The 15,332-nt window shown below is 42.9% G+C and overlaps 1 protein-coding gene across 2 annotated transcripts in view; it reads left to right on the forward strand.

Annotated features, from left to right (window-relative positions):
* The window catches only part of Kpna6 (karyopherin subunit alpha 6), a 36,285-nt gene that overhangs the window by 12,635 nt on the left and 8,318 nt on the right, over window positions 1-15,332 (forward strand). For both annotated transcript variants that reach the window (XM_027399400.2, XM_027399399.1), the window contains exons 2-10: window positions 5,596-5,729; window positions 7,706-7,798; window positions 8,143-8,242; window positions 9,628-9,722; window positions 11,148-11,279; window positions 11,970-12,058; window positions 12,368-12,467; window positions 12,747-12,910; window positions 13,355-13,433. In XM_027399400.2, the coding sequence (XP_027255201.1) occupies window positions 5,596-5,729; window positions 7,706-7,798; window positions 8,143-8,242; window positions 9,628-9,722; window positions 11,148-11,279; window positions 11,970-12,058; window positions 12,368-12,467; window positions 12,747-12,910; window positions 13,355-13,433 (986 nt within the window). The remainder of the gene's footprint in view (window positions 1-5,595; window positions 5,730-7,705; window positions 7,799-8,142; window positions 8,243-9,627; window positions 9,723-11,147; window positions 11,280-11,969; window positions 12,059-12,367; window positions 12,468-12,746; window positions 12,911-13,354; window positions 13,434-15,332) is intronic.

The following is a 15,332-nucleotide window of genomic DNA, read 5'->3' on the forward strand; positions in this document are numbered from 1 at the left end:
GGTTAATGAAACAAATGGTAATAGACATCCAGGTATACACACCCACTAACTAGCATAAATCAAACATACAAGACAACAACAAAAACACAGATATAGATTAGACCTAATTAAAATTTAAAACTTCCATGTTTCAAAGGACACATAAAGGGGCTGGAGAGATGGCTCAGAGGTTAAGAGCACTGTCTGCTCTTCCAGAGGTCCTGAGTTCGATTTCCAGCAACCACATGGTGGCTCACAACCATCCGTTATGAGATCTGGTGCCCTCTTCTGGTGTGCAGATATACATGGAAGCAGAATGTTGTGTACATGATAAATAAATAAAATCTTTAAAAAAAAAAAAAAAGGACACATAAAGAATGTGAATGGGAACTGGGCAGTGGTGCCACACACCATTAATCTCAGCACTCAGGAGGCAAGTACAGGGGAATCTCTGAGTTCAAGACTTGAATCAGGCTGGAGAGATGGCTCAGAGGTTAACAGCATTAGCTGCTCTTCCAAAGGACCAGAGTTCAATTCCCAGCACCTGCATGGCAGCTCACAACTGTCTGTAACTCCAGTTCTGGGGATCTGGATCTGGGGATCACACCAACACACATTAAAAAAAAAAGACCAGCTTGGCCTACAGAGTGAATTCCAGGACAGCAAGGGCATCTTGCAACTTTACTGAATATGTGTTACCATTCTAACCATTTTTTGGTGGAATCTATGTTTCCTATCTTTTACATCAGTCATGCCATCTACAAAGGGATAACCCCTTTCCAATTTGGATGACCTTTTCAAAGATTTTTTAGTACATTCATTTTTGTGTGCGGGGGCCACATGAGTGTGGGCTTTGGAACATATGTGGGAGTCAGAGGACAACCTGTGCAAGTCAGTTCTCTCCTTTCACTATGAACACCTCTACCCAGCTGAGCCATCTTACTAGTCTTAGATGGCTTTTGTTCCTTCCTTTTGCCTAATTGCTCTTGCTGGTGTAAGTGGTGAAAGTGAACGTTCTTGTCTCATTCTAGATTTACAGGGAACGCTTTCAGCTTTTCCCCATTCCATAGGATATTAGCTGTGGTTTTGTTGTGCACTGCTTTTACTATGTCTCTCCCCTCTGTATTTGTCAGGGTTCTCTAGAGGAACGGTCAGTAGAAAGTGCATATACCAGGAAGCTCAGTGAGATTTCTTTTGTGTGATAAAACTTTTCCTGGGGAGATGAAAAACACACATCTACAAGCCAAAGTACGGATACCACCAAAGTCCAACTTGGTTAGCCAGTGAGTTTTAAGGTTACTTACATGAGTGTGGGTGAAGAGTTAACTCACAGGAGCAGAAATGACTCAGAGACAGCTGCATCACTAAAACCCACCCAAACATAGGTGACAGCTCACAAAGCTGGGAACCTGGAACACACTGCACAGCCTGCAAGCAGCTCAACTAGCTGGTGATTCTGATCTAAACTTCTTCTGGGCAGTTCAGCTGGTGTCTGTTTCTTCCAGGCAGCTTAGTCTTCTTTGAAGCTGTTTCCCTAGTCTCAGAGGACTCTCAGCTTTTATAGTGCAGGAACCTAGTAAATCCCATCAGTTTCTGGATTTCCTGAAGCTGGTTTGCATTGTCCTTTACCTTCCAGTTTAAAGAGCTTCCCAGCAGGATAGGATTTTCAATCTCACATCCACAGCGCTTTACACAGTAGGCGCTAGGTAGCCACCAGTTGATATCTGCACAGCGGAAAGGCTGAAAACCCAGTAGCTGCACACAAAGCTGGATGCCAGTGGGGCTAGTGAGATGATTCAGCAGTTAAGAGTACCTACTCCTTGAGAACTGGGTTCCCAGCATCCACATCAGGCAGCTCCCAACCACCTATAATTCTAGTACCGAGGAATTTAACACCCTCTTCTGGCCTTTGGGGCACAGCATTCATGTCCAGATACCCATATTCAGACACATACATATCCACATAATTTCATTTTTTTTTAATTAAAAGAAAAGTTCTTAAAGGGGAAAAAAACAAAGATAGATGCCTTGGCTGGCCCAGCCTAGTGCTAAAGGCTTGCAGTGAAGGCCCGGAATACCTAGGGACGGAGTCACTGGTTTGAGTCCACATTAGAAGGTTAAAGAAACTGAAGTCATCTGATGTCAGTGAAGGATAACAGCAACAGTACCAACAGGGATAAGTGTGTTCAAAGCAATGGATGAATGCAGCAGGCAAGCAACACTTTTTTCATCTGAGCCATCTTTTGGAAGCTGCTACCTCCCTCAGTTCATCATCTCTGGAAATGGGCTCAGAGGCGATATCTATCTCTTAGTTGATTCCAGATGCAGTCAAGTTGACTTTGAGATTAACCATCACATCATCACATTCTCTATATCTACTTTGTTGAATTTTTACCTTGAAGTGATGTATAATGTATAGGTGTTTGTTCTTTATTCTGTTAGTATGGTATCACTTATAGGTTTGCATAAGTTGAACCATCCTGTGGTGATATATTATTTATGATTTATTAAAGCTTGTCTGGGGATTTAGAAAGTAAAGTCAGCCTCCAGTTATAGAGATCAGGCAGTGAGGATATGCACCTTTAATCCCAACAGCCAAAAACTAGGAAGTAGCAGTATATACGTTTTATCTTGGGACTCAGGATTAACAGGTAAATGGATCTGTGCATCCCAGGCCACCCAGATCTACACAATATTAATCCAGTCCTAAAGAGAAACAGCTCACACAAAGGTGATCTCAGCACATGGGATCACATGGCTTTAATCACAGCACTAGAGGGTTATAAAAGATAGGAGCAGGGTCTTTAGTAGTCAGTATCAAGGATTCATTCTCCAGCCACGTTGGGGAAAGGCAGTAGTCTGAGGCAGAGGCAGCAAGCAGTCTGAGGCAGAGTGAGAGCTAGTGCCCCTCTGCTTTGCTTTTCTGATCTTCAGCTTGAAGCTTGAACCCCAGTGTCTATCTCTGGGTCATTTATCATGCAACACCACCCTTGCATCTTTGAGGTAGAATTTGATTGTGGTGTATATTTCTTCAGGGTTGCTGGCTTTGACTTGATGGAATTTTCTTGGGAATTTTTACATCTGTGTTCATTATACATATTGGTGTTTGGTTAGTTTTTTGTTTGTTTTCTGAATATCCTTTAGAAAAGATGGCCTTCAATCACTTTGTAGCAGAGGGTGGCCTTGAATCATTGATTCTCCTGCTTCCCTTTCTAATTGCTGGGATTATAGAAGTGAGCCATCATGCCTGGCTCGGTCTGTAGGTTTCGTTTTGGTGTCAGAATAACTTTATAGAATGAGTTTGGAAGGATTTTCTTCCTTTTTGTTTTTGTTTTGTTTTTCAAGATGGGGTTTCTCTGTAGCTTTGGAAGCTATCCTGGAACTAACTCAGTAGATCGCCTGTCTCTGCCTCCTGAGTCCTGGGATTAAAGGCGTGTACCATAACACCTAGCTTATTTTTTCAACACTGTATTATTTTCTTTGATCTTTGATGTAATCTCTATTCCTACACGTCCATTAATTTGAAATGGAGTGTGTTGTTTTCCTAAGTCTTTAATGCATTATTAAGTTATTTGAAATATTGAACTCTAACAGCCCCTCCTCTCCTCCTCCTCCACCCTCTTCTCCTCCTCAAAGGTCTCTTGCTATATGGCCCTGGCTGATCTGGAGCTATGTAGAACAAACTAGACTTAAGTTTACATTCTCCTGCTTTAACACCTATGTGATTACAGGTTGTACTCCTACACCCACAAATTAGGTTTTTGTTTGTTTTTGAGACATCATCTAACTGTGTATCCCTGGTTTGCCTGGAGTATCACAGAGATCCTCCTGCTTTCTGAGTGCTGGGATTAAAAGCATGCACACTCACTCACCAGACAGAAGACACAAATCTTTGGTTTTTCAAGACAGGGCTTCTCCATGTAACAGCCCTGGGCCTCACTTTGTAGACCAGGTTGGCCTTCAACTCACAGAGATCCACCTGCCTCTGCCTCCGGAGCACTGGGATTAAAGGTGTGTGCCACCACTGGCAGAAGACACAATTTAAGCTATGGTATCATCCTACCCTTCAAGTCCTTTGTTTGTTTTTTTGAGACAGGGTTTTTCTGTAGCCCTGGCTGTCCTGGAACTCACTTTGTAGATCAGGCTGGTCTTGAACTCAGAGATCCACCTGCCTCTGCCTCCCAAGTGCTGGGATTAAAGAGTCATGCATCACCACCGCCCAGCTTCAAGTCCTAGTATTACGGCTAATTTTGTTCTTCAAGGATTTTTTTTATTTGATTATTCTGGTGTTACAGGTGTTGGCTCACATATTATCTTTAGATTTGCTGTTGCTTGGACTCTTGGTCTAGAGAGAGAAATCACTGTAAAAGAAAATTTTGTAATGTGAACATGGGTTTCTAAAAATCTGGTATGACTGGTAAAGTGGAACTCTTAAGTAAGAGGGGACAAATAAAGTATCCTCTTTGAGGTAAAAACATCTTTGTAGCAGAAGTTTCCTCATGTGTCTCTGTGGATGTTCATCCTTCTATTCTTTCTTGCCTGCTTCTCCAGTGAAGTCATAAGTAGATATTTGTGATAGTTACTTATCACCATGGTAACTAAAGAAGCAATGTGGTTCCTATTTCAGTTTAACTGTCAACTGTGCTCAAAGGAGAGGACAGCCTCTGGGACAGCACAGGCTCAATCATGAAACACTATGTGTCAGGTAATAGAGGACAGCATTCCACAGGGGCTTGCCTTTAGTAGTCTTGCCTCTACCTGTTCAGGGATCCAGGAGCAGCCACTGAAGGTCCTTGTAACTTTCATATGTTGGGGGTAGGGGGAGGTACATATGGCATAGTGTGTGTGTGTGTGGAGGTCAGAAGACAGGTGTTGATTCCCTCCTTCAAGTGTGTGGATCCTGATGATGGAACTTAGGTCATCAGGCTTCATGGCAAATAACAAGCATTACCTCCTGAGCCATCTTGATGGCTTGCTACTGTTTATTTTTTTATTTTTAATGTCTTTATACCTGATGCCCCACATGTGTGCAGGGGCCTGGAGAGGTCAGAAGAGGTGTCAGATCCCCTGTAACCGGAGTTTCAGATAGTTATTAGCCACTGTGGGGGTGCTAGGAACTGAATCTGAATCTGGCTCTACCACAAGAGCAGCACATACTCTTAACCACTGAATTGTCTCCCCTAATTCCTCGTTTGGGGGGTTTTTTCTTGTTTTTTTTATGATTTATTAGTTTTATTTTATGTGTATGAGTGTTTTGCCTATATGTGTGCCTGGTACATACAGATAACACTGAATCCCCAGGACCTGGAGCTACAGATGGTTGTAACCATTGAGCCATCTCTCCAGGGCTGCTTCACCCTGTGCGTGCGCCCCCCCACGCCCCCTTAAGATAATAAATCTGTGTGGAATTTGCCAAGTAGATTTCTGAAGCATTCCTAGTTTCTGGAGGTTCCCTAAGTTATTTTCAAGAATAACCAGACACACTCTGCCTCTTCATTTCATCTTTTCAGGTCCAGACTTGCTTGCCATCTTCTTATATTCTCTTTACTGATAGTTTGTTCATGTATGAAAAGGAAATGCTATTGTCTCACAACTACAAAAATATCTTCCTTCTAGAGACCATGGCAAGCCCAGGGAAAGACAATTACCGAATGAAGAGCTATAAGAACAATGCCTTAAACCCTGAGGAAATGAGACGAAGGAGGGAGGAAGAGGGCATTCAGCTTCGGAAACAGAAGCGGGAACAACAAGTAAGTTAACTGGAGTGTTCTCAAACATACCTATCAGGGAAACTAGCCAGGTTCTGTAGTTGGCCTTCATCTTTCTGCCTCATACAGTGATTCTCAACCTTCCTAATTAATAACCCTTTAATAAGTTCCTCATGTGATGACCCCCAGCCATAAAACTTTGGATGCTACCTCGTAACTAATGTTGCTACTGTTATGAATCATAAGGTAAATAAATGTCTGGTTTTTTTTGTTTGTTTTATTTTTATTTTATGTGTATTGGTGTTTTGCCTGCATTTATGTTTGTGTGAGGGTGTCGGATCCCCTGGAACAGTTGTGAGCTGCCATATGGGTGCTGGGAATTGAACCTGGGTCCTTTGGAAGAGCAGCCAGCGCTCTTAACCACTGAGCCATCTCTCCAGCCCATGTCTGTGTTTTCAGTGGTCATAGGCAGCCCCTGTGGAAGGGTCATTCAACCCCCAAAGGGGTTGTGACCCACAATTGGGAACCACTGGCCTAGGGAAATGTAGCTTATCTAATTAGCAGGCTATCTATTCAGTTTGTTTTGTCAGGTGGGTATGATTGTGTGTAAAAGTGTGTGTGTGTGTGTGTGTGTGTGCGTGTGTGTGTGCGTGTGCATCTGCATCTGCATCTGCATCTGCATTTGCATTTGCATATCGTGGCCAGAGATAGATGTTTCAGTCCCAGTTGCTGCTGTCCATCTTAACTTTTTTAGTCAAGATCCGTCACTGAACATGGAACCCACTGATTGGCTTGACTAGCCAGTGAGCTCCAGAGATCCTGCCTCCTAAGTGCTGGGTTATAGGTGTGCACTGCTACACCTAACTATTGGGTGCTGGGGTCTGAACTCAGGTTCTCATGTTTGCTTTGCCCACACTTAACTGATTTACCCATTTCTCCACTAGCTCTTATAATTTAAATCATTTTACTCTACATTCTGTCATTTGGCTCGTTACCTCATCTCTCTGGACTGTTCATTCTGCTTTCTCTGCATCTGGCTGGAGACCTACATTTCCCATCTTCTTTGTCCCCAGAAGAACCACCTAACCTCTTCCTGCTTAGCTATTGTGCTGGTATTAAAGGCATGTGTCACCACTGCCTGGCTTCAGCTCTTTATTGAACCAATCACAGTGACACAGCTTCACAAACAGTGTAAAGGAATATTCCCCAATGCCGTGTCTCTAGTCTTCTGCTCTCTTGGGACTTTTTTGTGTTACATTTGCCTTGGACAGAGACTGACATGTCACCATTGCAGTCCCACACTTGCAGGACCAGGTGTATCCTGCTCAGCTCTAGATGCAGTCATGTAACCCGATTTTGCCCATGTTGTTACTCTATAACATTCTTTCTTTTAAAACTTTTCATACCCCTCCCTCATGATTTACATTACTTGCAAAGAAAGCTGTGTGTGTGTGTGTGTGTGTGTGTGTGTGTGTGTGTGTGTGTGTGTGTGTGTGTGTATGCTTGAGCATGCTTTTCCAGGGGCTGGAGAGATGGCTCATTGTTAAGAGCACTGGCTGCTCTTCCATATGACCTAGGTTCAACTCCCAACACCCACTTGCACTGGGCAACTCCAGTTCCAGGACTTCTGACACCCTCATATAGACATACATGCAGACAAAACACCAATGATCATAAAGTTTAAAAAAAAAAAAACTTAGAAAAAGTAAAACAGTTACTGGGTGGTAGTGTCACATGCCTTTGATCCCAGCACTTGGGAGGCAGAGACAGGTGGATCTCTGTGAGTTTGAGGCCAGCCTGGTCTACAGAGTGAGTTCCAGGAAAGCCAGGACTATTTCACAGAGAAACCCTGTCTTGGAAAACAAAAAACGTAAAGCTGTTGAATGTGTGTTATATCTGCTTAAAGTTTGGCCTCATTTTCCTCCTAGTATTTCTTTACCATTATATCCTAATCTAGCTTCAGGCTGTTCTTCAGTTTATGAGTAGCGCTAGCTCTGTCTCCTCACTTTTCTTTTCAGCTTTTTAAACGGAGAAATGTGGAGCTGATTAATGAAGAGGCTGCCATGTTCGACAGTCTGCTGATGGACTCCTATGTGAGCTCTACAACAGGGGTAAGTCCTTCAAGACGTGGTCACAGCTGTTCTCAGAGCAGAAGTTGGGTAGCCATGCCATCTCGTATCTTTGTAATCATGTTATGGTCTTCCTTGCCTTTTGTGGTCAGTCAGCTTAACCACTCAGCAAGGATGCAAAGAATTTGAAAAAAACATTCAAGGACATCATTGGTTACATCACAGATTAGGAATCGCTTTCAAATATTGTATCTTGAAGCAGACTTGGATCTACTATGCCATTCTCTTACTTGAGGCTCTTAAAAAGCAGGAAGCCATGCAGAATGATATGCTTTCATTTGGCTTTATTATTATCCACAAGGTCATCAACCTATTTTATTTTCTAGGAGAGTGTGATCACAAGAGAGATGGTGGAGATGCTCTTTTCTGACGATTCTGACTTACAGTTAGCAACCACACAGAAATTCCGGAAACTCCTCTCCAAAGGTATAAAGCCGGGTCCTTCTCAGAGAGGTGCTGTATGACTTAGCCTCTTGACTCTTTTTACTTAACTACTACCTATTGCTCATTCTACTGTAGCCTTCTTCCTGGCCAGGTTTTCTTTGAAAAAGTCAGGCACATTCCCACATTAACACTTGATATTCCCTCTGCTAATTCTTCTTTTCTCAAAAATTCTATCAGCATTTCTTTCACCTATCCTTTTTTTCCCTAAGAGTTTTTAATTATGTGTGTATGCCACATGAGTATGTGTGCTCACAGAGGCCAGAAGAGGATGTCAGATCCTCTGGAGCTGGAGGTAGAATCTCTTCTGAGTCGCTTGGCATGCATGGATAGGTGCTGAGGACAGAACTCTGCAAAAGCAGTGAGTACTCTAACGCTGAGCTGTGTCTCCAGCCCCCAGTTACACCTTTTTCTATTGTGTTTGTTTTTCCAGAGTGCGTTTCTCTGTGTAGCTCTGGCTGTCTTGGAACTCTCTGTAGACCAGGCTGGCCTTAAACTCTCAAAGATCCACCTGCCTCTGTCTCCCTAGTGCTGGAATTAAAGGCGAGTGTCACCACTGTCCAGCCAGTTACAACTTGTTAATGAAGCCTGTTGTCCTGTTTTCTGACTCTTAAAATGTGTTAGAGAAGAGTATACAGATGAAACTCTTCGTTTTTCTTTCCTCCTTTTCTTTTCCTTCATTTTTTTAAAAGATAGTCTTGTTATTCTTGAATTCAAGATACTCCTGCCTTAACCTCCCCAGTTCTGGTACAGCCAGGTATTGATAGCAAATAACCTTTAATGTCAGCACTGGGGATTCAGAGGCAGGTGGATCTCTGTGAGTTCCAGGCTAGCTTGGGTTTATACAGTGAAACTATGTCTTGATAAAAGTAGAAGACTATCCTTACTACTGCTTTCTAACAGCCCACCTTTCACTGCCACACTAAGTTCTGTGAGTGCAGGGACTTTGGCTTGGTTCATACTCTATCCTTAGTGTCTAGAACTGTCTTACCGAGTTGCTCTATAAAAATTTGATGTATCAGATGTGCAAGGCTCTGCTATTGGTTTTCCGTCCTGAAAACAAGGTATATGATAGCAAAAGAATCTCTTGCTGCTTGAGCATATTAAACATCCCTCCCAAGAAAAAAGCAGTGAAGTAGGATAGGGTTGCGTTCCTTGGACTTTTTTCATTCCTTTTCTGTTATGTTCACATTTAGTAAGCCATAGCTGAGCATATCTAAAATAGGTTTGCCTTTATACTTGTAACATGCAGTTTGTAGATGAGCAAAGACAGTTTTGCAATGTTTGTAAGAGTGGTCAGAAGCATCCAAAACTGTGAATGGATCAGCAAAGCTTCCCTGACTTTTGGTGTCTTTCCTATCTCCCTCTAGAGCCGAGTCCTCCAATAGATGAAGTTATTAACACTCCAGGAGTAGTTGACCGGTTTGTGGAGTTTCTGAAAAGGAGTGAGAATTGTACATTACAGGTAAAAGCGCTCAGGCATGAGACGGTGGGTCAAAGTTCTCAAGAACTCACAGTGGGTTTCTGCAGGCATATCTTTTTTTTTTTTTTAAAGATTTATTTATTACGTATACAGTGTTCTGCCTGCATGTATGCCTGCAGGCCAGAAGAAGGCACCAGATCTCATTACGGATGGTTGTGAGCCACCATGTAGTTGCTGGGAATTGAACTCAGGACCTCTGGAAGAACAACCAGTGCTCTTAATCTCTGAGCCATCTCTCCAGCCCCCTGTAGGCCTATCTTAAGGGAATGGAAAAGTAATATAGAGAAACTATCAATTGAAGTATCTTCCTTAAAATCTGTTTCAGGGCTGGGTGTGGTAGCACAACCTTTGCAACCGAGCAAAGAAAGACAAATCTCTGTTTGAAGCCAGCCAAGTCTGCACTTTGAGTGTCTTTTTTATTTTTTTTAAGAAAAATATCCTGCTGGACAGTGATAGCATACACCTTTAATCTCAGCACTTGGGAGGCAGAGGCAGGCAGATCTCTGTGAGTTCGAGGCTAGGCTGGTCTCCAGAGCGACTGTCAGGATAGGCTCCAAAGCTACACAGAGAAACCCTGTCTCGAAAACCAAAACAAAATAAAACCAAAACAAAACAAAAAAAGATCTCAATAATTATGTGAGGTAATTTGTGAACCTGGCTCAGTTTCCACAATGTATATATACATAAAACATGTTGTACATGATGAAAAAAAAAATATTTGAAGCCAGATGTGGCAGCATACACAAATATTTTCAGCATACAGCAGGCTGGGGCATGAGAACTGCCACAAGTTTGATACCAGCCTGGGCTACATAGCAAGACCATTTCTCAAGAAAGAGAAAGAAAGAAAGCTCATGAAGAAAAGTTTTGATTTCAGAGATCCCAGAATGCGATACACTGATTGTCATTATAAATCAGAGGGCCTATTATACCTCTAACTTGGTGACCTGATGCAGATCAATCATCCTGCCTCTCTGGGTCTCTATTTTCTAGAAACAGATAATGAGCAAGTCCATCAGAAATTTAGACACAGCAGACAGTGGGTTGACAGCCATCTCAACCAGGGACAGTGGATCATGCCTATACTTCTAGCACATAGAGCCCAGAAGCAAAAGCTTAGGCCAGCCTTGGCTACAGAGTAAGACCTTGAAGAAGGGAAGGGGGAGAGAGCACACTGACATAGTTTCTCTGTGTAGCCTTGTAGACAAGACTGACCTCAAACTCTCAGAGATCCGCCTGGCCCCACACTATTACTCTTACCCTTGTTTCAGAGATGAAAAAACTGAAGCGAAGACATGAATTTGGTTTTGGTTTTTTATGTGCTAGAGCTTTGCTGTTTAAGGCAGACGGCAGGCCGGTTGCTGTGCCTAAAAGGACTTCTCATTTGTGGCCTAATCTCACTTTCAGTTTGAAGCTGCTTGGGCTCTGACAAACATTGCCTCCGGAACTTCTCAGCAGACCAAAATTGTCATTGAAGCAGGAGCTGTCCCCATTTTTATAGAGCTGCTTAACTCAGACTTTGAAGATGTACAAGAACAGGTAATGCTCAAGAGTTGATTAAAGTTTTGATGGTACTGACAGTATAGTAATAATTTATATTTAGGACAAGCTCATTGGCACATAATTTTAATCCCAGCACTTGGGAGATACAAGCAGTCAGATGTCTGGAGTTGGAGGACAGCTAAGGATGTATAGAGGGATCCTATCTCAAAAAACAGAAGCAAAAAATAGAAAATGTGTTTGGGGGTTTTGTCCAGTCTTTCAAATGATTTTCTTACAGGTCTTGGAATTTTGTCAGTTGTAAGAGTATCACTTGTTACTTACACAGCCCCATTGGAACCACCTCAGTCTGTATAGTGAAGTTAATCAGAAGGGAACAGCTAGGTAGCCTTTGGATGGGTTTAGTCCCTAGCATGGACAAGCACCGAGTTAGAGGCTAAGAACTTGGACCACACCTCTCTATAACATAGGGGTCTTGCTTTGGAGAGTGGATTATGAAAACACTTGAACAACTGGGCAGAGGTGGTGCATGTCTTTAATCCCAGCACTCAGAAGGCAGAGGCAGGTGGATTTCTGAGTTTGAGGCCAGCTTAGTCTAAAGAGCTAGTTCCAGGACAGCCAGGGTTACACAGAGAAATCCTGTCTCAACAACAACAAAAACAACTAGTAGTCACAGAAGCTACAATCAAACCAAACTCTGTGAGTGACAGTTCCATCCTCCCTTTTCAGGCAGTCTGGGCTCTGGGAAACATAGCTGGAGACAGTTCGGTTTGCAGAGATTACGTCCTGAATTGCTCGATCCTTAATCCTTTGTTAACGTGAGTATTTATGATCATTTGGGCTTGGGGTATCTGTAGGGTAGCTAAGTGGCAGTACATTTTGGAGGCAGCTTGCTTGATTCCTTAAGATAGTAAGGCCCTGGACCAGGCAGTGGTGGCACGTGCCTTTAATCCCAACACAAAAGAAGTAGAAGCAGGCAGATCTCTGAGTTCTGGTACAGCCTGGTTTACAGAGCTAGTTTCAGGCCAGAAGATTCTTAGGTGTCTGGGTTTGCCTCTAGGGTGTATTGGTAACAGCCCTGTGTTAGAACATCAGTGCTCAGACTCTGGCTCTGTTGTTTCCTCCAGACTCCTCACTAAGTCCACACGACTCACAATGACAAGGAATGCAGTCTGGGCCCTGTCAAACCTCTGCCGAGGAAAGAACCCGCCTCCAGAATTTGCAAAGGTGAGAGCTACTTAGTAGCCATAAGTGATACCAGATTCCATTGTAGTAAGTCTTTTAAGTTTTGGGAAGACCCCTGAGAGTCTCAAATCCTGTGAAACTAAAAGGCACTTGTCGGTGTAGTAGGCGATCTTGTGTACCTTGGTAGGAAAGTGAAAGGTGGGCCTGCAGGTTTGATGACATTCCCAGGCTCTAGAATGACATGCTGGGGATGGGTGGCAGTGATAGGGTGATAGCGCTGGTGTAGCCCTATGTCAGTCCTCCTCACTTTGCTTTCAACAGGTCTCTCCTTGTTTGCCTGTGTTGTCTCGCCTGCTCTTCAGTAGTGACTCAGACTTGCTGGCAGATGCTTGCTGGGCCCTCTCTTACCTGTCTGATGGCCCCAATGAGAAGATCCAGGCAGTCATAGACTCTGGAGTCTGCCGGAGATTGGTAGAACTTCTGATGTGAGTTGCTTCAGTTTAAGAGGGTAAAAGTTTCCTTAGCTTCACCAAGTTCAAAGAGCGCCATCCTAAGCTGGGCATGGTGGTGCATGCCTGTAATCCCAACATTTGGAGACAGCTTAGGCTGCAGAGTGAGACCATCTTATAAAACACAATAAGAAGCCGGGCGGTGATTGCGCACGCCTTTAATCCCAGCACTTGGGAGGCAGAGGCAGGCGTATCTCTGTGAGTTCGAGACCAGCCTGGTCTACAAGAGCTAGTTCCAGGACAGTCTCCAAAGCCACGGAGAAACCCTGTCTCAAAAACCAAAAGAAAGAAAAAAAAAAAAAAAACCACAATAAGAAAGCTATGAACCGCAGATTATAATGCTGCCTGCCAGCCTTGGTTTTCAGCAGGGCTGAATATAATGTGTTGCTTCACTAATGATGAGCTGTTCTTCCTCTTTAGGCACAACGATTACAAAGTGGCATCTCCTGCCTTGAGAGCTGTGGGTAACATTGTCACTGGGGATGACATCCAGACCCAGGTAAGACAGAAGAGGGTGGGATAGGATCTTATAACTCAGGCCAGCTGTGGGAAAACAAGTAAGCGTTATCTATAAACAAAAGTCGTCCTCTGTAATGGGAGGCTGCATTGTCTAGCAGAAAAATGGCTTTTAAAAAAATGTAGTTTTAGGGCTGGAGAGATGGCTCAGAGGTTAAGAGCCCCGGCTGCTCTTCCAGAGGTCCTGAGTTCAATTCCCAGCAACCACATGTGGCTCACAACCATCTTATGAGATCTGGTGCCCTCTTCTGGTGTGCAGATATACATGGAAGCAGAATGTTGTATACATAATAAATAAAATCTTTAAAAAAAAAAAAAAAAAAAAGATGTAGTTTTAGAGCTGGGCGGTGGTGGTGCATGCCTTTAGTCCCGGCACTCAGGAGGCATCTCTCTTAGTTTGAGACCAGCCTGGTCTACAAGAGCTAGTTGCAGGACAGCCTCCAAAGCCACAGAAACCCTGTTTGAAACAAAAAACAAAAAAACAAAAATGTAGTTTTAGCACTGTCACTCTCTATATGATCAGAGTTTCTTCTCTTAAATTAGAAACAGTCCAGCTGGTACTTTGGAAAAGAAAGCTAAATGGAAGAATGACTGGATTTACTCAGGCATTATAAGGAGTTTCGTCTGATCTGTGACCCTTTTGAGATACTAGAAAGCTCACCAATACTTTCTAGCCTTTAGAACCCCATAGACATCACTTTGTGTTAACCTCACAGTAACTTTTAAGTCATGTGTGGCAAACACTTGTAATTCTAGCACTTAGAGTTTAGAGGCAGAAGGGTCAGCTAGTTCAAGGCCATCCTCAACTGCATGAAACCCTATTTCAAAAAAGAAAAAATATGGAAAATAATTCCTACCAACAAGCCGCAGGGTGGTGCATCTAATGGGGAGGCTGAAGTGGGAAGGATCACATGAGCTCAGGGGTTTTGAGACCAGCCTGAGCCTGAGCAATACAATAACGTCCTGTTTCAGAATAGTAAACTAGTGTGCACCGTGCACACAAATGAGCATGTGAATGTAAAATGAAAAAGGAATGATCCCTACACTGAGGGCATAGTGAGTTTCCCTGTTCAAAAGGTAGAATTCTGCTGGGTTCCTTTGTGATTTCTTGATGCCATGAGTTAGTGTGTGCTCTAGTTTTTGTTGCTGTTGTTGTACAGTTTTATTCCATTGGATTCCTATAGACACTTCATTATAAGTGGAGTCACACAATATGTGTGCCTTACATTGGCTTAGCATAATTTCTACATCTATGTTGTAGCATGTGTCAGAATTCCCCTATTAGGGCTGAATGATAAGTTGGTATATACTGTATTTTTAAAATCCCCTTCATCCATCTTGAGCACATTGGGTTTCTGTTTTGTTTTGTTTTTGTTTTTCTGAGACAAGGTTTCTCTGTGTAGCTTTGGAACCTGTTCTGGAACTTACTCTGTAGACCAGGCTAGACTCATTCACAGAGATCACAGGGAGGAGGGGCCTATAACATACTCACCTGCCTCTGTCTCCTGAGTGCTGGGATTAAAGGCATGCGACACCGGCGCCCGACCATCTTGAATGTAGTTATGTTGTTTTTACTTATTAGCTATTGTGCATGATGATACCCTGATATATAGCTGCTAAGTCTTTGCTCTCATTTCTTTTGGTCGTGAATATGCAAAAGAGATCAGATAACATGGTAATTTTTGCTAATTTTTACTAGTTTAGCTGCTGTGTCATTTTATGTCTCTCTTTGAAGAATATCTTATTTTCTGATATTTTTTATAACACCATCCTAGTAAGTGTAAAGTGCTATCTCATGGTTTGATTTTTGTTTCTCTATTGTTTGGTACTGTTGAGCCTATTTTATGTGCTAATTGACAATCTGTATGTCTTTTTTTTTTTT

The sequence above is a fragment of the Cricetulus griseus genome, chromosome 2, assembly GCF_003668045.3.
Source record: "Cricetulus griseus strain 17A/GY chromosome 2, alternate assembly CriGri-PICRH-1.0, whole genome shotgun sequence".
In the NCBI taxonomy this organism is placed as follows: Eukaryota; Metazoa; Chordata; class Mammalia; order Rodentia; family Cricetidae; genus Cricetulus; species Cricetulus griseus.